This window comes from Amphibalanus amphitrite, unplaced genomic scaffold (genome assembly GCF_019059575.1).
Source record: "Amphibalanus amphitrite isolate SeventyFive unplaced genomic scaffold, NRLGWU_Aamphi_draft 000000F_arrow, whole genome shotgun sequence".
NCBI classification, from domain to species: Eukaryota; Metazoa; Arthropoda; class Thecostraca; order Balanomorpha; family Balanidae; genus Amphibalanus; species Amphibalanus amphitrite.
The window spans coordinates 1343437-1367182 of NW_024881498.1; the positions used below are offsets into that span (position 1 = coordinate 1343437).

Consider the following 23746-nt stretch of genomic DNA (forward strand, 5'->3'; position numbering starts at 1 on the left):
AGGTGCGACCGCCGACGGCCGGCCCAGCGCTGCGGTCTGTGGCCGCTGACTCTGACTCTGACTCTGTACTCTGTAGCTAATGAGGGCTGGGTGCGACCGCGATCTGTGGCCGCTGCGCTGACCGCCGGCCTCATCCACAGACCTACATCGGGCCGGTGCTGGTCTCCGTCAACCCCTACAAAGAACTCGGCATCTACGGCGAAAATCACGTCAAGGAGTACAAGGGAGAGGCCTACTATGAACTGCCTCCCCATATGTGAGTACCGGGCCCACAATGAACTGGATCCCCTGCAGGAGAGTCAAGCGAGTCAAGCCGTCTATGAACTGCCTCCCCATATATGAGTATGTCTTGCCATATGCCATATTCTTGATACAAATTCATGGGGTGGGCCACTATGGTTGATTATGAAGTAATGGAAGTGCCGTTAGCAACGAAAGGTTTCTGTGCGTGCAAGCATTTTCTTAGTGTCACTTCTGACACAGGTTGTTTTTCCAATGACGAAGACCAGATGTCTTTAGCTACATTCTGCTCTGAGCTATCACCGTTTTTCCAAGAGACCACCTAAACCTGTAACGCAGCATAAAAAAGAGCCGGGTAATGACAAAAATCGAGCGCCCCGCAGTTATCAGAGCTCAGTAGCTCATTGTCATATCTGAGTAGCTCATGCTTATAGTTCACTCATAGTTGTCAATATCGCGTATACTTTGGCGCATACCGCCGCCTAAGCTCATTTTCCCCACTTGTCTCGCGCATGAGTCGCATGCACTCTCTTGGGTACCCCCACTGAACTCTATAATATGGAAGGCGCATCGGCCGCCAGATGGTGTCAAACGGTGCCGCCATGTTGCGCAGACCAGGAAGTGGCCGCCGCCTGTGTTGGGGAATAGGGATCGCGGGACCTCGATTTACGTTTGCGGCCGCTGCATCCGTTACGTTCAAGCTACGTAGACACGGAACCCGGCATCTACAGAGCCCCCTCCCGTTTTTCGGCAATATCTTCTTAACAATTTGACGTATCAACACGAAACTCACGGTACCTTCAGCAGAATTACTTTGGCACCTTGTGTTAAAATTTCAACCTTCTAGCTACCATAGTTTGGCCGGAAATGACGTCAGAGTGACGTCATATCGGCCGATTTTGATCAAAATATTGAATTATGGCAAACGCTCTCAAGAGCTTATTTTCAAAGCTAGATCCAATTTCTTTGCATCAGTTGACCTCAAATACACGTAGCTATCAAACTGCTATCTCCAATTTTCGACATTTTGAAAATTTTGAAAAATATGTTGTTACAATTACAAAAAATATATTTTTTGATTAAAAAAAAAATACATGATTTATCGCAAAAAAACGGAATATATGTGATAGAACACAAACTGATGAACTACTCTAGCAAGTTTTAGCCCAATATCTTCAAAAATAGCCAAGTTGTTTGCATTATTGTCAAAATTTTACAATTATGTATTTTTTTAAAACCATTTTTCAGTACGTTTTTGACATCGTACTGCACGATAAATGGCGCCATCGTGTTTCTGAGCTCAAACTGCATCTGATAGGCACCTTTTTTGTTGAAAATTTTTATTTTCAAACCCTAAACTTTTCTGACCTGAAAGTGACCTGACCTCCGTTAAATTCAGCTGAAAATGACCTCAAATGACACGGACCACATTGTTTTCGAAATCTACGAGTAAAATGGATCATAAAACATGCTTCACGTGACCGATACATCATATACAATTTTCGTCCCTTGGATGACCTGGCCTTGACCTAAAAAATTCGAAGTAAAAGTTCGTTACCCTCAGGGTATCTAAGGCATATGTCAAGGAGTGCGTAAGCCAAAAAATGAGCCTGATCGGACTTGGCAGCCGGCGGTCAGAGCCTTAATTGTGAACAAGCAGAAATGCCGATAATTTTTACTTTGACCTGACTTGTTACGTCAGCGGTGACCTCGAGGTCAGTGAAATTTGATTTCGCTCGACAGTTTTACCAGGGCTATCAGACGCCGTCTGAATTTTGACGATCTGCCCATTAGTTTCTGAGATAGGAGGGGGGGGGTGGGCTCTGGAGAGACCCCCCAGTCACTCGCGTTATGGAAAATACCCCAGTCATGAGCGGGTTAACAAATAAATACCTAATGTGTTCATGAAAAATGTGCCAAGCCTATAAGCAAAACAGTAGTAACTTACAATAGAATTAGATTCGACTGCTAAGTTTTTTTAAAGTTCTACTATGTTAAGCTTTAAAAAAACGATATTGCTAGGTTTTGCCATTTGTTTTTTTTTCTGTCAAACTTTTAACCTTTTTACTTTGCACTTAAGTGTTTTTTAGGTAGCTCTAAGTATGGACGTACCTTCCCATCGACCTATACGTCGATATTTTTTACTCTCTTTATTTGACTTTTTCCCGATTAAATTTCTATCCATTTCGTTTTTACTTTGAGTATTCAAGTTTTTGGAATGTACAGTTTTAATTTTCTGTTTCACGTTTATCTACTCGTAAACGCTCTTTACGTCTTTTTCGGTCTTAAGAGCTATATCATTTATAATTTTTCTTTGTTTTTCATTTTTGGGGATATTTTTTCTTTTTTACTTTTGACCTTTAACTCTTGACCTAGGGACCTGTTTCTCTGTCGGCAGCTACGCCGTGATCAACGGAGCTCTGACGTCGCTGGTCGAGGAGACGCGCGACCAGTGCATCCTGATCTCAGGTAGGGCAGACTCACGGCCAGAGCTCCATCCCGAGCTCAGGCAGGGCAGTCTCACAGCCAGAGATCCATCCTGATCTCAGGTAGGGCAGTCTCACGGCCAGAGCTCCATCCTGATCTCAGGTAGGGCAGACTCACGGCCAGAGCTCCATCCTGAGCTCAGGCAGGGCAGTCTCACAGCCAGAGATCCATCCTGATCTCAGGTAGGGCAGTCTCACGGCCAGAGATCCATCCTGATCTCAGGTAGGGCAGTCTCACGGCCAGAGCTCCATCCTGAGCTCAGGTAGGGCAGTCTCACGGCCAGAGCTCCGGCGATCCATCTCTGATCCATCCCTGATCCATCCCGCGTCCTGCGCCCGTACCGCAGCCCGTACCGTACCACGTGAGATCACACGTGAGATAACACGTGTCAGCTGCGTCCAACCGGGGGTTAGGGACGGCAGTGCCGAGTTCCTGCTTCTCACAAATCGCCTGATCCTCGGACTGGATACGGGATACTCTCCGTCTTAGAGTGACTCATCTTCGAGGATCGAGCGTCACTGACACCGGCCTCCATTCGCTGTACAAGATCCATCCGCACGTCGCCGAGGTATTTGTCGCCGTGTATCTGCGGGTCGCTCCAGCCACCCGTCTCAGCGGCAGAAGCGTCTCGTTCTGCTCTGTTGGGCGCCCTTGATGGAGCTCAGATTACCTCAGATGACTGTGAGAGTTGCGACCCCGGACCCAGGAAGCCCCCCCCCCCGCCCCCTGAGCTCAGATAAGTCCCGCTGCGGGCTCCGGCGGTCGTCACGGGTGCCCATGGGGCCGGGCGGCCGTGGTGGATGCGGTGGAGCTGATAGGCCGATAGCGATGACGCCAGCCGTCGATAGTGGCGGCCGAGATCCTGCCCGAGGCTAGCTGACCCCGACACGGGCCGCGGCGCCCGTCCACCTGGACGGCGCTCGGCTAGCCGCTCAGCTGACTGAGACGGAGCGGAGGTGACATGACACGGTCGGTCCTCACCTCACGCAGGGCAGGGGACGGCAGTGCTGCTCTGCTGTTCAACAGCGCTGACGTGCAGAAAACCAAGGAAAACGGTTTGATGATGACAGACTAACGGCCTTCTGATGCAATACTTTCGGCGTATACGCCGAAAAAATATTCGCCTGAATATATTCAGCCTCTTTTAACGGCAGTTGCTGGGGTATTTCGCCACCCACCGTTTGCTGGGGGGGGGGGGGCGTTAAACGCCCCCAGCCGATAACTCGAGAACCAATAGGCGCAGCGAAACGCACGAGGCGGCAAACGAAAGAACGCGACGAGACGCTTCAGATGAATACTTTAAAGTTGAATTTTGAGGTCACAGGTCGGGTCAAGGTCAGGTCAAACACCTGAAATCGGGCTTTCAGTAGCATGAACTTCAGGACTTCGCAATGGGCGCCTCTCGTCATAAACTCTGTCAAAACGGTGCACAATCCATCTTATAAGGCCTACAAGAGTGTCAGGTCCATGTAGGGGTCAGTCAAGCATAGGTCAGGGTCAAGGTCAGGTCAACCGGGTAGGCACATATCCCCGAAAATCAAAGCTGATATTCGCAGCCTGTGACACATGTTTTGCGGGTAATTTGGGGCGTAGAACACGATGGTGACATTCATTTTATCATATGTGTACGTGTTTGGCTCAAAAAGTTCAATTTAAGAAATGCATGTATCATGGTAGTGAAGAAGTCACGAGAAATTGCCAAGATTCAGTTCAAGATTTTGGAAAATGCGGTACGATAATCAATAATCGAAGATAGCCATTTGATTGTTCATGGTATTGGCAGTCTGATGGCGCTTACGGCATGTATGTACAGGGTGATTCATAGCCGTGTGACCGAAAATAAATGAAAAGTACAGGAAATGCTTTCGTGTTACATGCGATTGCTTAGTACCATATGAAAGAGCCAAATCTGAAGTTTTGATCCATGTATTGCATCAGTCATATACACTTTTCCTTTGAAGCTCACACTCCTTTTAGACAAGATACTCAAAATGGCCACCTCGGCGACGGATGCACTCCAGCACCAGAGCCCTAAAGTTGGCGATGGCGCGGGCGCACCACATGTCTAATGAAATGGAGCCAAAGAAGCTTGCAATAGCGTTCTTCAGCCGCATGATATCCTGGGGACTTTCCTAATAGACCTCGGGCTTTCCATAGCCCCAGAGGAAGAATTGTGCGACGTTGAGATCCGGCGAGTGTGGCGGCCCACCGGACCTCGTCCTCAATGCTCTTTGAAATCATCTTTCCGGGGTTCTCTTACCAATTTTTTCCTGCCGTGTTTATCATTGAACCGTGTCCTCTGTTTTGAATTTATCAACAATTCTATTAATTGTTATGTTCTTTGGAGCTTCCCATAGGGTGCAAGCCCTCAGATGTGCAGAAATATATTGGTGTTTGCTTAACGGACTGCGTCAAATTATACAAATGACACAGTTCTACATTTTGCTGCACTGTGTACATCTTGAGCGATACGCACAGCACAGACCAGACCAAGGCAGAACAAAACTTCATAAAATTTTCTACTAGCACGTGAAATTTCACGCGCAAATATGCAATCCTCTTCTCAAGAGAGATCAGCTAAATAGGTCACACGGCTATGAATCACCCTGTACATACTATGTAGGTATGTCTATTCTGTGATTTTATATGATTTTTTGAACATATGCCGTTTTTGGTCGAAAACTCAGAAATCATGACGTCACTAAAACCTCGATATCTCAAAAATTTTCCAACCGATTTTTTTTTTTTGAAACTTTGTCACAATACACTTCTATCAATTCCCTACAGGTACCCAAAATTTGGCGCGCCTGCGGCGCGCCGTTTTTATGCTATGGACCGGCGAAAAAAGTGGGGGCGTTTAACGCCCCCCCCCAGCAACTCGCGGGTTAAAGGGACCTCCCACCTTCAAAAAAGTTAATGAATTGGTACGAAACTGATGTCGCTCGGTTCAAAAAGAGCGAAAATGAATGTCTACCAAAGCTCACCGAAATTTTTTTACCGGTTTTCAAGCTATTATACTTATACTTTTGCTTACTTTTTGGGATCTCCGCTGTTCCTAGCGACTTTATCTGGAAGCAAGAGTTTGGCAGCTGAAAGTGCGGCACTTGTTGCGCGCAAAACAGCATCCCTATCACTATCCCTATACTACCGCGTGCTACCAAACGTTTAAGCAAAAAATTTAAAATCGTTAGATCTGCGCTGACGTCACACATTCAGAGTCTAATGCATTAGCCCCTGTGAATCCAAAGTGCTGCAACTTTAAAATTAGATATTTTCGATTTAAGGCATTTCTCGATGTGCTCAAACCTGAAAGTGCAAGCCAGGGACCCCATTTTGGTTATCTTAACTCAAAACTAATACTATGGTGGGATGGTAACTTTAAGGAACTATTAAGTGACGCTCATCAGAAAAGTTTGGAGTTGGCAGCATTAGTTATCTAACTCATGTATAAGAGAGCGTATCTATGAGCATTTCATTGGTGTTCGGCAGATCCTCGTGTGGCAGTTGTCCGCGTTTCGTCACAGTTTATCGCTGGCCTATCGAGTCTGTGGGACATTTGAGGGTGTCGAGTCGCGTCTTCTGGTCTGGGTACGGCGCCCTTTCGGCTGCCTCTCGCCCTGCTGAAGCGCGTCGGACGGCGCGACTGGCACGGTGCCAGGTGACCTGTCACTCTCTCGTCACGGCCGCGCCGCGTGACAACACCGGTGACCGTGCTGTCCAGGCGTCCCGATCAAGCACCCAAAGCGCCGGCTGGTCCTGCATTCCCTCCAGGAGCTATGACCTTGTTTCCGATTTTGCGGACTTCGCACTGCTTACGTCAACAGACCGTTCAAGTTGAACACATAAGCATTAATTATTCTCCAGCTTCACGTGCCTCTAACTGGTATTCTTTTAGTAATGTAACCATTTTTTTCACATCGACGATCTGCTTCGGCAGTTCCAAACCTATAATCCAATCAAAGAAAGCCATAACTACTTGTAAGTGCGGCCATTGTGTGGAACACGGCTTATCTTAACTTCTAGTGTTTGTTCTTTCGGACACGACCATGAATGAGGAAAACTGTTGAAACCTGTTTTTTTTAGCCAGCCTATGTTTTTGTGTGCTGCCGTCCGGTGCAGATTGAGACGTCCAGGTGGATACTGTATAGATACGTACCTGTTTGACGTGAATTGTTATCGTGACCGTCAGGCGAGTCGGGCTCCGGAAAGACGGAGGCGTCCAAGAAGATCCTGCAGTACATCGGCGAGGTGTGCAGCAGGACCGGCGCCGAGGTGCGCAGCGTGCGCGACCGGCTCATCCAGTCCAACCCGGTGCTGGAGGCGTTCGGAAACGCCCGCACCGTGCGCAACGACAACTCGAGCCGCTTCGGCAAGTACATGGACGTCGAGTTCAACTTCATGGTGAGCGGCTCTGTGGCAGGCTCGACTGGTCTCAGATCTGTTGATCCGTTGTCGAGTTATTTATATGCTGCTAGAATCGTGTAGCTCAATGGGATTGTTTTACAGCGAGGGAGTAGCAGTTTTATTGTGATGCCCACTGAAGAGCGCCTGCGGCGAAGAAGTGCAAGCGTGGCAAGGGCCAAGGCAAACGGCGCTATCTATTCGGCTGCAGTGTGTCTATCGAAGGGCGTAACCTGTTAAACATTCCCCTTGTCTCTGCATAACTGTCACTTGAGTCGAGTGAAGATTAGGGTTATCGGCCACTTGAACTATTCCCGAGTTAAACCCCGCTGCCTATCTGGGCACGCGTCACACCCCAACGCCCCTCTACATCCCGGTCACGGATTCAGAGACCATGTAATTCCGCGGCAGCACTGGCAGCACTGAGCGGGCAGCGCGGCTCCCGCTGTCTGGTCCCACTGAGCACAGCTCCGGCTACCTCGTCCCACTGAGCACAGCTCCCGCTGTGTGGTCCCGCTGAGCACAGCTCCCGCTGTGTGGTCCCTCTGGGCACAGCTCCCGCTGTCTGGTCCCACTGAGCACAGCTCCCGCTGCCTGGTCCCACTGAGCACAGCTCCCGCTGTGTGGTCCCTCTGGGCACAGCTCCCGCTGTCTGGTCCCACTGAGCACAGCTCCCGCTGTGTGGTCCCTCTGGGCACAGCTCCCGCTGTCTGGTCCCACTGAGCACAGCTCCCGCTGTCTCCTACTGAGCACAGCTCCCGCTGTCTGGTCCCACTGAGCACAGCTCCCGCTGTCTGGTCCCACTGAGCACAGCTCCCGCTGTCTGGTCCCACTGAGCACAGCTCCCGCTGCCTGGTCCCACTGAGCACAGCTCCCGCTGTGTGGTCCCACTGAGCACAGCTCCCGCTGTCTGGTCCCACTGAGCACAGCTCCCGCTGTCTGGTCCCACTGAGCACAGCTCCCGCTGTCTGGTCCCACTGAGCACAGCTCCCGCTGTCTGGTCCCACTGAGCACAGCTCCCGCTGTGTGGCCCCACTGAGCACAGCTCCCGCTGTGTGGTCCCTCTGGGCAGTGAGCACTGCGCCAGTTCCGGCAGTTCCGGCGCGGGCCGAGCTCCCTCTCGCCGCGGGTGAACTGATCATACCGAGCCGCTGTGTACGAACTGACGTCGCCGTGGGTGAACTGATCATACCGAGCCGCTGTGTGCGAACTGACGTCGCCGTGGGTGAACTGATCATACCGAGCCGCTGTGTGCGAACTGACGTCGCCGTGGGTGAACTGATCATGCCGAGCCGCTGTGTGCGAACTGACGAGACGGTCATCCTTGAGGCCGGCTCGCTCCGCTCCTGACGCCAGTGCGAGCCAAACCAGCGGACATGTGTCATCGGGCTATCGCGTCAGCAGCCAGGCGGGCCGCTCTTTGCCTGTCTCGCAAAAGTGGCCTCTTCGAACATTTGCTGTGGGAGACTGAAAACGAGAGAAAGCAGATGAGAGAGATGCCATTACGAATTTCCACAAAATGCACTCTCGTTTGGTATCATTTCAGTCACCTGCATGCCATAACACATATTTTATGCGAGTTCAAAATGTTTCCATCCTTTTTGGTCCACCCTGTATGCTGCTAGAATCGTGTAGCTCAATGGGATTGTTTTACAGCGAGGGAGTAGCAGTTTTATTGTGATGCCCACTGAAGAGCGCCTGCGGCGAAGAATCGCAAGCGTGGCAAGGGCCAAGGCAAACGGCGTTATCTATTCGGCTGCAGTGTGTCTATCGAAGGGTGTAGCCTGTTTAACATTCCTCTTGTCTCTGCATAACTGTCACTTGAGTCGAGTGAAGATTAAGGTTATCGGCCACTTGAACTATTCCCGAGTTAAACCTCGCTGCCTATCTGGGCACGCGTCACACCCCACCCGTGTGGGGTGTGACGGGGTGTGAATTTCCTGCATCCCGGCCACGGATTCAGACCATGTAATTCCGCGGTAGCACTGGCAGCACTGAGCGGGCAGCGCGGCTCCCGCTGTGTGGTCCCACTGAGCACAGCTCCCGCTGTCTGGTCCCACTGAGCACAGCTTCTGCTGTGTGGTCCCACTGGGCACAGCTCCCGCTGTGTGGTCCCACTTAGCACAGCTCCCGCTGTCTGGTTGGTCCCACTGAGCAGTGAGCACAGCTCCCGCTGTCTGGTCCCACTGAGCACAGCTCCCGCTGTCTGGTCCCACTGAGCACAGCTCCCGCTGTCTGGTCCCACTGAGCACAGCTCCCGCTGTCTGGTCCCACTGAGCACAGCTCCCGCTGTCTGGTCCCACTGAGCACAGCTCCCGCTGTCTGGTCCCACTGAGCACAGCTCCGGCTGTCTGGCCCTACTGAGCAGTGAGCGCCGCGCTGTGAGCACTGAGCTCACCGCTGAGCTCACTGTGAGCCGTGAGCGCCGTGGGTGAACTGATCATACCGAGCCGCTGTGTGCGAACTGACGTCGCCGTGGGTGAACTGATCATACCGAGCCGCTGTGTGCGAACTGACGTCGCCGTGGGTGAACTGATCATACCGAGCCGCTGTGTGCGAACTGACGTCGCCGTGGGTGAACTGATCATACCGAGCCGCTGCTGACGCCAGCAGCGACAGCACACGTTTCCATCAGTCGAGCGCACACACACGGCTAAAGTGCAAAGGCTTCTCCTTGTCCACGACCAAAATGGTGGGCACTTTGGCATGACGCAGACTCGTGCTGAAACATATCCTATTTTTTCCCAACAGGTTGCCGAGCTTATCGATTAGGTATACTATACCTTTTTACTGCCAAATATAGACATAGTGCACACAGTTCAGTAAAAGTGCAAACGGTTTCGACAGTTCGCCATAAATAGACTATGCCGTAACTAGTTACTGTCGAAATCGCCTGCACTATTACTGAAATGGGTGCACTGCCGCCTAAATTTGGCGTAAAAAGGTGTCTAACAAGTCTCGTTTTTATTCTATCCGCTTGTACATACCGGTGACCGCTCGACTGGCTGTCTATCTGCTGAGCTGCTGGTCGGCTTTTCTGTCACCTCTGGCGACGACGCTCTGCGGCCGCCTGTCGGCGGCTGTGGCTGATGTCCTCTGCCCATCGCGCCGGCTGCTGATGCCCCGGTCTGCCCCGCCGCCGGCTGCTGATGCCCCGGTCTGCCCATCGCCGCCGGCTGTTGATGCCCCGGTCTGCCCCGCCGCCGGCTGTTGATGCCCCGGTCTGCCCCGCCGCCGGCTGTTGATGGCTGATGCCCCGGTCTGCCCCGCCGCCGGCTGTTGATGCCCCGGTCTGCCCCGCCGCCGGCTGTTGATGCCCCGATCTGCCCCGCCGCCGGCTGTTGATGGCTGATGCCCCGGTCTGCCCCGCCGCCGGCTGTTGATGCCCCGGTCTGCCCCGCCGCCGGCTGTTGATGCCCCGGTCTGCCCGGCCGCCGGCTGTTGATGCCCCGGTCTGCCCATCGCCGCCGGCTGTTGATGCCCCGGTCTGCCCCGCCGCCGGCTGTTGATGGCTGATGCCCCGGTCTGCCCCGCCGCCGGCTGTTGATGCCCCGGTCTGCCCGGCCGCAGGGAGAGCCGACTGGCGGCCACATTCGGAACTACTTGTTGGAGAAGTCGCGCGTGGTGTCGCAGGCGCCTGGGGAGTGCAACTTCCACGTGTTCCACCTGCTGCTGGCCGGCGCCTCGGACGAGCTGCTCAAGGAGCTGTGCCTGGAGCGGGACCCGAAGGCCTTCAACTACACCAAACAGGTGAGGGGTGAAACGGGCTCTCGGAAGGGACGCGGCCACTGAGAGGCACGACGGCCTTGATCGGCATAGGAAAATTAACCCAACATAACTTTCCCCTTACTATTCCCTTAAAGTCACTCCGTCCGTCGTTTCCATCCTCAGGATGCTGATAACCTTCTCCTTCACGCCGCAATCCCCACTCCGGGCTGGCCAGGCAACTTTATCTCATCTCCCGAAGGAGCGCACCCCGTAGCCGGGTGCAGAGAGTGCTTGGGGGGCTGGTCGGCCTGTCCATTCGGACAGGCTCAGCCCCGGCCGGCGACTCTCTAGGGTGCCTGCCCAGACCAATCACAATGCCTCTCCCTAATAACTACCATCCTTCCGGCTCTGAAATGGTCTTGTCAGACTGAAAGGGCCTACCCCCCCCCCAAAAAAAACAAGCATTCCCCTTACGTACTACGATTTCCTGCATGTGTTATCAAACTAGGTTGCGTGTTTTGTGTTGCTTGATGAGCATATACGACAGTTTGTTAAGCAGACAGTTTGTTTTACACTGCCAGGCGTGCCTTCCCTTCCGTCGTCCCTTCCGTCTACCAGGAGTGTAGTACCTACCGCTCTGACCTCTGCTGTCTGACCCCCACCAGTCTGGCCACGAGCGCGATGGGATGAACGACGCCGACCAGTACCACACGGTGGTGAACTCGATGGACATTGTGGGCTTCGGCAGCGGCGAGCAGCGTGACGTGCAAGCCATCGTGGCGGCCATCCTGCACCTGGGCAACGTGCACTTCCAGGACGTGGACGGCGTCTCGTGCAGCGTCGACAACGCCGAGACCACCCAGCGCCTGGCCAAGGTCAGCGCATCACTGATCACACCGCGGGGCAGTGGGCACACTGCCGGAGCGCGTCCGGGACAGGGGCGGCGCGTGCAATATCAGGGGCAAATCAGGTACTGCCCAAGGCTGATTGTGTGTCAGCCATTTGGGTGACAAACAATTACCTTATCGACTTCAGGCACGTGTGTAATGTGTGTAGGGAGGTATAAATAGACAGGCAGTATGTGACGATTTGCGCTCCGATTGTGACGAGACGTGCTCAGGCTCACAGCCAGGGCTGCGGAGTCGATGGATTTTCGGATGACTCCGACTCCGACTCCGACTCCGCAGCCCTGCTCACAGGTGACCGAACAGGTGTGTCCCGCTGACGTGTCTCCGTGTTCGGGCCGCCGGTGGAAGCTGTGAGCTCGCAGCGGCCGCCGACGTGTGGCGCTGGTGAGCTGTAGCCGTGCTCAGTGCTGACCTGAGAGCCGCCGCCCGTGCAGGTGCTGGGGATCCCCGCCGACAGTATGCAGCGGGCGCTCACCCACCGGACCATCGAGGCCCAGGCGGACGTGGTTACCACCACCCTCGGCGTGGAACAAAGTGAGGACTCGTATCTACACACACTGTGAATGAAGAATGATAACCCCGCCCACACTTGTATATGTACATAAGTACATGCATTGCATTGCACGTACATTGCACGTTCTCCCTTACTCAAAACTAATTCTTTCAATTGGTGATTGTAAAGGACTCTTAAATGGTTTCTCAAGGGTGACTCACAAATGCTCTCTTATGAAATGTATTGTAAGGCACTTCATTTCTTTCGTTCCCGTAACAAACTTAATTTTTCATAGCATACACCATCCTCGTTTAATATACCATTTTATTATCCCATTTCAGTAGTTATATCATGTTTCAATTCTAGATTGCTCTCCCTATTGGTTTATCATTCAACTTGAATTGTTAAGTGTTCTTTCGAGTTTTATTATTATTATGATTAGGCCCTTTCGGTCATATGAGATCGTTGCAGAGCCGTGAGAATGATAGGAATTAGGGAGAGACATTGGTCTGGGCAGGCCCTAGTGAGTCGCCGGGGCTGAGCCCAATCCCATCTGTTAGGACAGGCCTTCCCCCCCCCCACTCCACCCCAAGCACTCACTTCTCCCGGCTACGGATGGACTCCCTTAGGAGCTGCGGTAAGCTCCAATGGGAGCCGCCCGCATGAGATAAGGCTGGCTGTCCAGCCAACCTTGTCTCATGCGACGTGGAAAAGGGGATGCGGCGTGGAGAAGGATTTAAATACCCTGAGGATGCAAACGACGGAACGGGTGTTCTTTGTAGTGAGAATGGTTGATGTTGTACTCCAGGGCTGTAAAATCCTATTACGGGCTATTTTACATTTTTTCTAATTCATTTTGAGCGAGCACGTTCGGTCACAGAGTTTTTAGAATGCACTAAGACGACCGTACATTGTGCGGTCTGCCTGTGCCGCATCCTGACGCTGCGCTGGGCCTCTGCGGCAGGCGTGTACGCCCGAGACGCCCTGAGTAAAGCCGTGTACGACCGGCTGTTCACATGGCTGGTGCGCCGGCTGAACATGTCACTGGCCAGCCACGATCAGGGCACGCGCCACAGTCTGCTCGGCATCCTCGACATCTACGGCTTCGAGGTGTTCAAGAGTAACTCGTGAGTGACGCATCAGGCCCGGAACATACTGCGTTCATAGTAACCCTACTGGCAGTTCTTGTAGACTAGTTCGGGGGAAGACTGGCATAGAACGATTGCAATGGCTGCACGTTTCCTGAGCCGTGAGCGTGCAGTTTCGGTGTGCCTGGTAAGGTCAGCGACAGCCTGTGCTGGTTCGCTGATGTTGGCCTTTATCCAAAAGACGTATAGCTGCAACTGTATACATAATACACCTCTGTCGACATTATACATAGTCACGTATAATCGACATTATGTATAATCACGCGTCATAGGCATGACAATTCCTTCATCTGCTATCCAAACTGATGATTAACACTGAACATATGCCATAGACCGCAACGGCTTGAAGCAAATCCCATTTCCATGCTAAGATTGGACGTTTTGCGTGATCAGCTACTGCTAATGCTACTGCGTTAGACTGAGACGCGCTGCAGTCAAACGTTATGCTGGATTGTGCCAGCGCCCAGCGTCTCTTAATCGTTTTCACGTTTTCATCTGTTTCGTCAAAGGTTCGAGCAGTTCTGCATCAACTACTGCAACGAGAAGCTGCAGCAGGTGTTCATCGAGCTGACGCTCAAGTCGGAACAGGAGGAGTACCTGGCTGAGGGCATCGCCTGGGTGCCCGTCGAGTACTTCAACAACAAGATCATCTGCGACATGATCGAGATGAAGCACACCGGTGAGCCCCCGCACCGCGCGGGCCGCCTTCCCCCTATCACCGCCGCGGGTCGCCCCATCACCACGTCCGGCTCAGACATTGCAGGGAGCTGACGAGTACGTGGAGCGTATCAGAGCCCTCCGGGTGTCAACGGGTGGCTATCAAAGCATACAAAAGCGCAGCGTACAATCCTCAAAACATACAAAATCGTAACATACAACGCGCAAAACCTACAAAACAGGCCAGGTAGGGGACAGCCCAAACGTACAAAAGCGCAGCGTACAAAATCCCAACGTACAAAGTTAACCGTCCAATGGGTAAAGCGTACAATGGCAAATCAAACAATGATCAGAACGTACAAAATTGGAACGTACAATGGCAGATCAAACAAACGCGTATCATACAAAAATGAAACCTACAAAACGAGATGATCGTATCATACAGAATCACATCGTCTAAAATCGGAAGGTACAAAATGCCTCTGGTTGAAGCCTGGTGAATTGATATTTAACAAGTCAGCCACCAGATGGGGTAATGGTGCCGTGGCAGTGGTTTTTTTTTTTTGGAAGCCACCAGGAAATAGAGTGGAATGCCACTAAGTCCCTTAGAAACACGATACCTCTGGACGCTGCACCGGCGGGCTATCGACGCTGCGGGCGGTCGGAGGGTGCCGAGGGGAATGGTTGCGAGCAGGCGGGAGCACGATACCTCTGAACGCTGCACCGGCCGACTATCGACGCTGCGGGTGCCGCGGGGACCGGTGCCGAGCAGGCGACGAGGAGAAGCGGGCATCAAGACCGTGAGAAATCTATTATATTGGCGGGTGTGCTTATGTAGGTAAATGAGGCAAACGTGCATAGGTTAGGTATGTAACACCCTCATCCTTGATCACACACCCCTACCCACGCACTGCGGGGGGGCTGTTTGAACAACCCCTCCGGTTTCTCGCGAATATCTAAAAAACGGCGGCTCAGAGTGCCACCGTGTTTTGCACACCTTATCATAAATCTTTTCTACGCCTTCTGTGAAAACTTCAGACCAAAGTAATCCAAGGTCAGGTCACCATATCACGTCAAGTGACCTTACTACATGAAACAGTTTCAATGCCTGTCACAGCTACACCGAGTGACTGATCACCTTGAAACTTTGAGTAACTGATAAAACAACAGTATACGCAATACACATAATGTATACAATAATAATAATAATAATGATACACAAAATGTATCTCTCGGAACTTCGATATCGGTGACCTAAGGTCAGGTCAATTTTGCGACCTCTCCATTATAAGTCAATGGGAGAAAATTGAAAGGCGCCTCTTTTGGCCGAACGTCATTCTTATCACTTTCAAACATCGAATTACAAGTAGACATGACAAACTGAAACGGAAAATGGTACCCGTGACCCCTCTTAATGTCCCTGAGGTCGTCTCAGGTCACGAATGGTATCCTACAGTTTTTCGCAAATAACTTTTGACAGAGACATGCTAGAGCGATGAGAAAAACCTTATGCGTTTGTGTTTGGCTCGACAATACGGATCGACTGATGCAGCATGACCTTTTCTGGTCAGGTCATGACATTGACCTGAGACCATGACCTTGTCCTGAGGTCATGACCTTGACCTAAAGTAAATTTTTCAACTTGAACTTTTGAGGTCAACTTATAGTTCTTTCGATGCGTCGCCTTGACGAGAGAAACACGATGTTGCTGAAAGTAAGCTCGTGCATGTTTTGAGTCAAAAGGTATTGCAGAAAAACAGTTCCCGCAAAAACCATCTACCTATTCTGGCAGTTTTTGGCCCCTGCAGGCTAAACCGTTCCTAAGCTATGCGCCGGTTTGTCGAAATTATCGAAGTTTGACCTGGAAAGTGGCTAAATTTTACCTTTGGTGACCTCTGTTGACCTGACCTTTGAGCTGACCTAAAAAGTGGCCGATATAATTTCTTCATTACTTCTGCCGCTCTTTCGAACGCCGCCTACGGCGTGTCACTACGTGGCCCAGGAGCCGAGTGAGAAGGGGAGAGTTCAAACACCCCCCCCCCGTGCAGGTGGCGCCGAGCACCGGCCCGGCGCCGGTTAGTCAATCGCATGGCGTTTAACATAACGGTACATCATCGGTGTTTAACCCGCGCCCTGCTGGGAGGGGGGGGGGGTGTTTGAACACCCCCCTGTGTTTTTTCACGAATATCTAAAAAAAACGGCAGCGCGGAGCGCCGCCGTTTTTGGCACACCTTATAATACATTTTGTACATACTATTGCTCTTAGCAATCGTTGAAACTTTCGAAGCGATCGGTCACTTGGTGTAGCTATGGCGGACATTGAAGCTTTTTATGAGGTGAGGTCACTTCAAGTTACCTGGTGACCTGACCTTAAATGACCTTGGTCTTAAATTTTTAAAACATGTGTAGAATTGATGTATTATAAGGTGTGCCAAAAACGACGGCGCTCCGCGCTGTAAACTATACTAAGATAAACTCTGCATATCTCAGAGTTTTGATATCGATGACCGAAGGTCAGGTCAATTTTGCGACCCCCCCCTCCCCCCCCCATTATAAGTCAATGGGAGAAAATTGAAAGGCGCCTCTTTTGGACCAAAGCCATTATAAACACTTCCAAACACTGAATTACAAGAAATTAAGACACATTGAACATGAAAATAGTATCCGAGACCCCTGTTTATGCCCCTGAGGTCATCTCAGGTCACGAATAGTATCTAACAGTTTTTCGCGAATACCTTTTGATAGAGGCATGCTAGAGCGATGAAAACGCCTTGGATGTGCTCAGCTCGACGATACGGATCGACTGATATGCAACATGACCCTTTCCGGTCAGGTCATGTTGGTAAAAGTAAGCTCGTGCAAGGCTTGAGTCAAAAGTTATTGCAGAAAAACTTTCCAAAATATTGGTTATTTTGGCAGTTTTTGCCCCCTGCAGGCAAAACCGTTGGCTCTAGGTCAAATCTGAGAGAATTATTCAGAAAGGGCGTTAATAGGGCTATTGAAGTCGCTTTTCCGCGTCGATGTAGCTATATCGGTTCCCGAGTTATGCGTTGGCTTCTTGGAAACTATCGACATTTGACCTGAAAATCGGCGACATTTTGCCTTTGACCACTGGCGACCTGTGGCCATTCTTATAAAGAAAAGAACGGAGGGACGCTCCGTCATTTCTGAGATTAGACGGAATTTGGTTATCATAAAAGGACGAAGACGAAAGACGGAACCCGTTAAAAGAACGAAGCCAGATTGACGCTACCCCCACCCAAAAGAACGCGTTTCCGTATCATAAAGAGACAAAGACGCCTCTGGTGACGTAAGACTTTGCGTTGTTCGTGAAAAATAACGCATCAGAAATAGCGCTGCTCTTCAGCAGCGCTTTTTTACGGCATTGATACGATATTTAGCTAGTTGCGAGAGCAACTTGTGCGAAATGTGTTTCAGGCTGCGTGCTAATCGATATGTGAACTGTATGACATTGGTCGGGAGTTATTTCACACGAAAATTAGTCAAGTTCACATGCAGACCAAGTACCTATAGACCGCCACCTTATCGTTCTGCAGCTATCGTTGTTTATCGGGCATACACATTAACAGGCAGGATTGGACACCTTGAGATGCAATATCCAGTAAGTGGTAGGTGTTAACTGTTTGCAACTGCCTCCCAGTAGCTCCACCCTCACCTGGCCTGTGTCCTGTGTCCTCTGGCGCCTCGACTGGTATCACGGTTGGAGGTCTGAGTCACGTGGCACTACAACTTCTCGTTAGCACTTAAAGTTCTTGTTTGCACGCAGAGAAATTCGTATACACTCCACCACGCTCAAGCGCTCTCGCTGGACTGTCCTCGCTGTCCCCACACAGAGAAGATCCACAGGCCATTTCTTCCCCCGCTCCCCCTCCCCCCTCTTTAGCGTCAGTTCGTCAAAACAACACCTGCGCCCCGTCTCTCTCTCTCTCTCTCTCTACCTACTCCTTCCCTCTCTCCCTCCCTTTCATCCCGAGCCGCCTCGCGCGTTCGCCGCGCGCCGCGTCGTCCCCTTGAGCGAAAGATGCCTTATCAGTATTCCCTCCTCTTTTATCTCTACCGCTTGTCCCGAGCCGCCACGCTAACTCAGGGTGTCTGCGTTGTTCCCTTACCGCTTATTAGACATCCTATCACTGAGTAAGACATAGGCATTACCACATTTATACGCAAAAACAATCTTTGGTGGGTTTCAGCCTAGCAGGAAAGACTACAACATATTACATACTTCGCCTATCTATATTATCCTTGATCGTAGCCAAGGCCTCTGGCCAAGGCTATGTATCGTAGCAGACAACAGTCCCCGGTCCCATAAAATTCAAATGTGATCCCAAATAATTGCAGGTTCTCATTTTATTATACCCATATAGCGATCACACAGTATTTTCTTAGTCTTATTGCATTCTTTGTGACGAAATTTATAAGAAAATATTGCAGGAAATAATTCCTGTTTCATTTACTAAAGCTCTTGATCATTTAGACGAAAAACGCATCCTAGCAAAACAACGAAGGGGGAGGGGTAGAGGGACGGAACCTTTATGATAACCAAAAAGGACGGAATCGTTTAATTCATTGAGTTCTTTTTTCCTTCCGTCCCTCCGTCCTTTTTCTTTATAAGAATGGCCTCTGACCTTTAGCCTGACTAAAAAAGTGACCGAAGTGATTTCGTTATTATTTTTGGTGCTCTTTCGAACGCCGCCTTCCGCGTATCGCTACGTGGCCCAGGAGTCGAGTTAGAAGCAGACATGGGCATGGATCCCAGACGACCAAAGACGAAAATCGAGATGACCATAGTGGTATTTAAGCGTTGAAGTATTGTGGAAAACATGGCTAACAGATGCCCCTCAACAAACCAACTATTTTGCATTCCCTCAGAGCTTAGAGTTTTGAGAAAATCCCTCAAGATCCATCTCGGATCCATGTTCGCGAGCCATGGATCCGAGATGGATCTTGAGGGATTTCCTGTGAACTGTTAACTCTGAACTCTGAAGGAATGCAAAATAGTTGTTTCATTGAGCGGCTTCTATTAGCCATGTTTTCCACCATAATTTCATGCTTGAAGACCGTCAATCTAATGGCCATCTCGATTTTCGTGATTGGTTGTCTGGGATCCGTGCCCATGTCTGGTTAGAAGTGGGTGTTCAAACACACACACACCCCCCCCCCCCCTGCCAGCAGGGCGTGGAAATCCAGGACCCCCAGCGGGGCGCGGGTTAAAACACATTTGGAAAATATAAATATCTTCAATACAATGTGCGCTAACCAGTTTTCTCAGTAATTCAGCTAGCAAATATCGTGCTGTGTTGTTTACATCGAGGGTCGAACTTAGCCCGCGCCGTGCTGGTGGCCTAAGTTTTCCGTGTCGTGCTGGGGGGAGGCGTTTTCACGTCCCCGTCTAACTCGGCTCCTGGGTCAAAGGTCACGTCACCAGAGGTCATCATAGGTAAAATGTTGCCTATTTCAACATCTTCCCAAACACCCAACGCATAACTCGGGAACCAATAGAGCTACAGCGCCACAGAAAAGCGCATTCAACAGCTCTTTCAGAGGCCTTTCCGAGTGCTGTTGTTAGATTTGACCTCAGGTCAAATATAAATCGTGACGTTAGTATCAACGCACGATACGTTAGACGCTGGCAAAACGCCAATACGGGCGAGGGTTAAATCATATGTGAACCAACCAGTTTTTGAGTGGTTAACCTACCAAACATTTTAAATGTGTTCAACAGGATGTTTACAGTGAGGGTTGAACTTGAAAAGACGGACCATTGCACGATGGGACCGCGGCCCGAATTAGCGCGACATTGGTGGATTTGCCGCCCTTTCCCAAACTGAGTTAGGCTGTTCCACGTAGTTCAGAAATGTCCATGGACCACGAATCTGCAAATTTTTTCGTCCATGGTGTATAGCGTCCGCGCCACATCAGCCCAAATACAAAGTTCTGTGACAAGCATCGTAGACCCGTTTTCGTACGGAGAAAAGTAGCAGCTAATGTAGGTAAGAAAAAATATATATTAGACGGCTTTATCAATATTTTCGGGGTATAACCTGATAGTTTAGACCATGGGCTTCACGATGGAAAGAAAAACTTATTACAGAATATATAAATACGCTTCAAATATTACGTTTGTAGGTGTTTTTAAAATTGTGAGTTAATTTTACTGTTATAAACATTCTAGAATGCCGATATAAAACGTCCCGCTAGGTCGCGCTCTTCTTTTATCAATATATGGTCTTTACCGATCAATTGCCTTTCAGAAAATGTATAACTTAGCTGCTTCAGCCTGCTACATCGAAAATGAGGGGCATTTTTGTTTTTACTTCAGGTCGCCGGCGCTGGCCGTGCGCGGTTACCACGAGCCGGCCGGAAGCTGGGAGTAACAGATCCGATCCGGAGTCGAACAAGGCTGCCAAGTGCCAACTATATTTAAGTTTTGTCCGGAAATATCCGTACCTGCTATCGGAGTGTCTGATGTTACACTCCGATATCGGAGTGTCTGATGTTACACTTTTCTGACCCTCACTTTATTTGTTATATAGTCCATCAGGCTATCAGATTCCCATCATGGTTTTGGTGGCTACATTATTTGCTTATCGGAATTTCCGGTTCCGTCATGACTTAACCCGCGCCCCGTAGGGCTACCGGCGGACCCTACCACCCGTAGGGGGGGGGGGGGCGTTTCGGCCCCCCCCTAAGATCTCGGAAAGTTACCGGCCGATTTTCAAAATTCAAACGGTGTTCGATAGCCCCACCCGGGAACTACCTTGTGACCAAATTTCATTGACCTAGGTCAAACCGATGACGTCACAGGTCAGGTCAAAGGTCAGATTTTCACCGTTCACAGGCATTTCACGAAATGTGTTGTGAAATCGAGTAAATTAGTAATTTATTGAAAACCATCGATGGTACATTGTTCGTCAAACACATACTTTGCTATCTGAGGTCACTGATACCAGGTCAGGTCACAGCGAGGTCAGGTCACCGGGGGTCACATTATGAAAGTGTCGTGTGATACATGTTTTATGGTCTATTTTACATGACAAATGCGATTATGTGGGTTAGGTAGCCCTTGGGGCCAGCCTAGGTCACGTTTTGGTGAAGGTCAGGTCAAGGTCAGGTCAAATTAGGTCAAATTTCAAAGTTGATATTTTTGCATAAAATGGGTATCGATTCGATGCAGCTCGTCACGGGGAGTCCAATGGTGTTCTTTGTTTTGCTCTACGAGGTCTAGAATTGCCAAAAATTGAGTTTGAAAATTTGACGTCATCATTTTTGAACAGTTTTTTCGCTATAACTTGGCCAAAAAACGAGGTATCGATCTGAAATTTGGTATGTAGATAGAAGACGGTAGGTACTATCACATATATTCCGGTTTTTTCGAAAATCAAAAAAACTTTTTTAATTTTTCGGCTTATATATCCAAAAAAATGCATTTTTGATTTTTGGGGGTCAAAACTCAAAAATTTCAAAAATCCGAGATAGCAGTTTTGTAGCCCTGTCAATTCTACACCTTTTGTGTCTTGATCATTTTTCTGTATCTTCAAAGCTGTAGGCCTGACAGGTCTTCTCGCGAAGGTCTTTTTTCGGTCGAAAATGACAGAACATGACGTCATTCTGACGTCATTTGTGGCCAACCTATCATAGCCTCTGGAAAAAGTTTTGGACACAATGTGTAAAATCGATGCCCGGAGGGGTCCTGAAAGTTTGATGGCGATATCTCCAGCCGTTTAGGAGATATCGACCGAAAAGGAGAGGGGGGGGCCGTTTCGGCCCCCCCCCTACGGGGCGCGGGTTAAGCTGGCAGGTGATGCCATCTTATCACGTGACCGAACCGAGTCAAGGTCAACGCAGGTCAACTGATTAATTAATTAATTAATTGATTAATTAATTAATTAATTAAATGACTAATGATTATTTAATTAAATTTATCAGGAATTGCTTCGAAAGTACACCGACTACCATTTGTATGATTCTATCATCCCTTTCATGTGAAAAGCGGGCACGAAACACGAAAAAGTACCGATGTCGCGCTAATTCTCGCTCCGGTCCCATTGTGCATTGTGAGAAATAGTTTTAGTGTCTGTGCTACATATTTTGCGACCGATACCCCCTGAACCCGATTACGACTCGCTGACGAAGTTTTGTAAATACAATTTGAAAGCTCCGACCCGAACGATTTCTTGTGGAGTAAAGCTCACATTCACTTATTACATTAACAAACTCCACAGTCCACGTCATATCCCTAACTGTGACTAAGCTGTTGGTGGCGGTAAACACCCATTTGGATGTCGGCGGTGACGCCTAATGGTTGAGCTGACCTGACCCGACCTACCCAAAATGCACGGATACATCGTCTTTGATCAAAACTTGCACGAAATTCGAAATCAGAAGTCCGAAAAAACTCCATAACAACCTCATTTTAGAAAGTTAAAATAGGCCACGATTTCCCTGACTTTAAGTCATTTACCCGAATTGAAATGCCAAATAATGACCGGCGATCTTAAAATCGGGTATCATCGGCTTCCTTTAGTTACGGTAGGACGTTCATGTTTTCGCGAAGCTATAGTTCGGTAAGGGACTGAACGATTGGGGATCCAACAGAACCCCCCCCCCCCCAATTATATGCTAGCGGCTGAAAACGCGGTCACGGAAAGAGCATACAAACACATAAGTCCTTAATCCTCGCCCGTACTGGTGTTTTGCCAGCCGCGAACGTATATGGGGGGGGGGGGGGGTCCGTTGGATAACTAGTTTGTTACGAGAGACGCCCATTTCGAGGTTTAAAGTCCATGCTATTAAAAGCCTATATTCAGGTATTTAAAATAATCTTGAACCGACCTGTGACCTCGGAACTCCACTTGAAGGTACTCATCAGAAGCGTCTCGTAGCGTTATTTTGTTTGCTGCCTCGCCCGTTTCGCTGCGCCTCGAGCTATGGGCTATGGGCTATGGGTTCTCGAGCTATGGGCTGGGAAAGTTTACCCCCCTCCCACCCCCACCCAGCAAGTGGTGTGAGGCGAAATACTCCAGCAACTGCCGGGTTAACCCTCGCGCGTATTGGTGTTTTGCCAGCCTCAAACGTATAGGGGGGGGGGGGCGGGTCCGTTGGACCGCCCCCCCTTGCCGTTTGGCCCCTGATCGAGCTAGAGCTTCGAGAAAAAAACGAGCGTACTGCTCGTGACGAGAGGAAGCCGGGGACCGGGGTGATACCCAATTTTAAGGTCCTAGGTCATTGGTTGACTTTCCAGGTCAGGTCAATGACCCACAAGTCTGGAAATCGGGACCTGTTAGAACATCGTTAAGTGAGGTTGATGAGGGTTTTTTCGGGGTGCTGACCACGAATATCGTGCCAGTTTTGATCACAGATGATGTCTTAAAGGGACCCTCCCACCTTAACATTAGTTTTGAGTTGAGATAGCCAAGTTTGCGGCCAGGCTCAGAAACCACCATTTATCCTGGTCGCAACCCCCGCAGCTTTATGGTGATCAAGAAATTTCTTCCCTTTACTTGCAGGGTGGGACCAGCGTGGTCCCTATCTCTTAACCATTACGGGAATCTGATGACGTCATCAGGCTTTCGAACGTCCGTTAAATGTTTGACTAAAACGTTTTGTAGCACGCGGTGGTATATGCTGCTTTGCGCGCAACAAATGCCGCACTTTCAAATAAAGTCGCTGGGAACAGCGGAGAT

The 23746-nt window shown here is 50.0% G+C and overlaps 1 protein-coding gene across 1 annotated transcript in view; it reads left to right on the forward strand.

Moving 5' to 3' along the window:
* The window catches only part of LOC122363169 (unconventional myosin IC-like), a 117748-nt gene that overhangs the window by 24104 nt on the left and 69898 nt on the right, over positions 1–23746 (forward strand). Inside the window, exons 3-10 of the mRNA XM_043358819.1 lie at positions 141–256; positions 2639–2709; positions 6917–7128; positions 10699–10878; positions 11502–11711; positions 12179–12278; positions 13202–13364; positions 13895–14064. Coding sequence (XP_043214754.1) covers positions 141–256; positions 2639–2709; positions 6917–7128; positions 10699–10878; positions 11502–11711; positions 12179–12278; positions 13202–13364; positions 13895–14064 — 1222 coding nt within the window. The remainder of the gene's footprint in view (positions 1–140; positions 257–2638; positions 2710–6916; positions 7129–10698; positions 10879–11501; positions 11712–12178; positions 12279–13201; positions 13365–13894; positions 14065–23746) is intronic.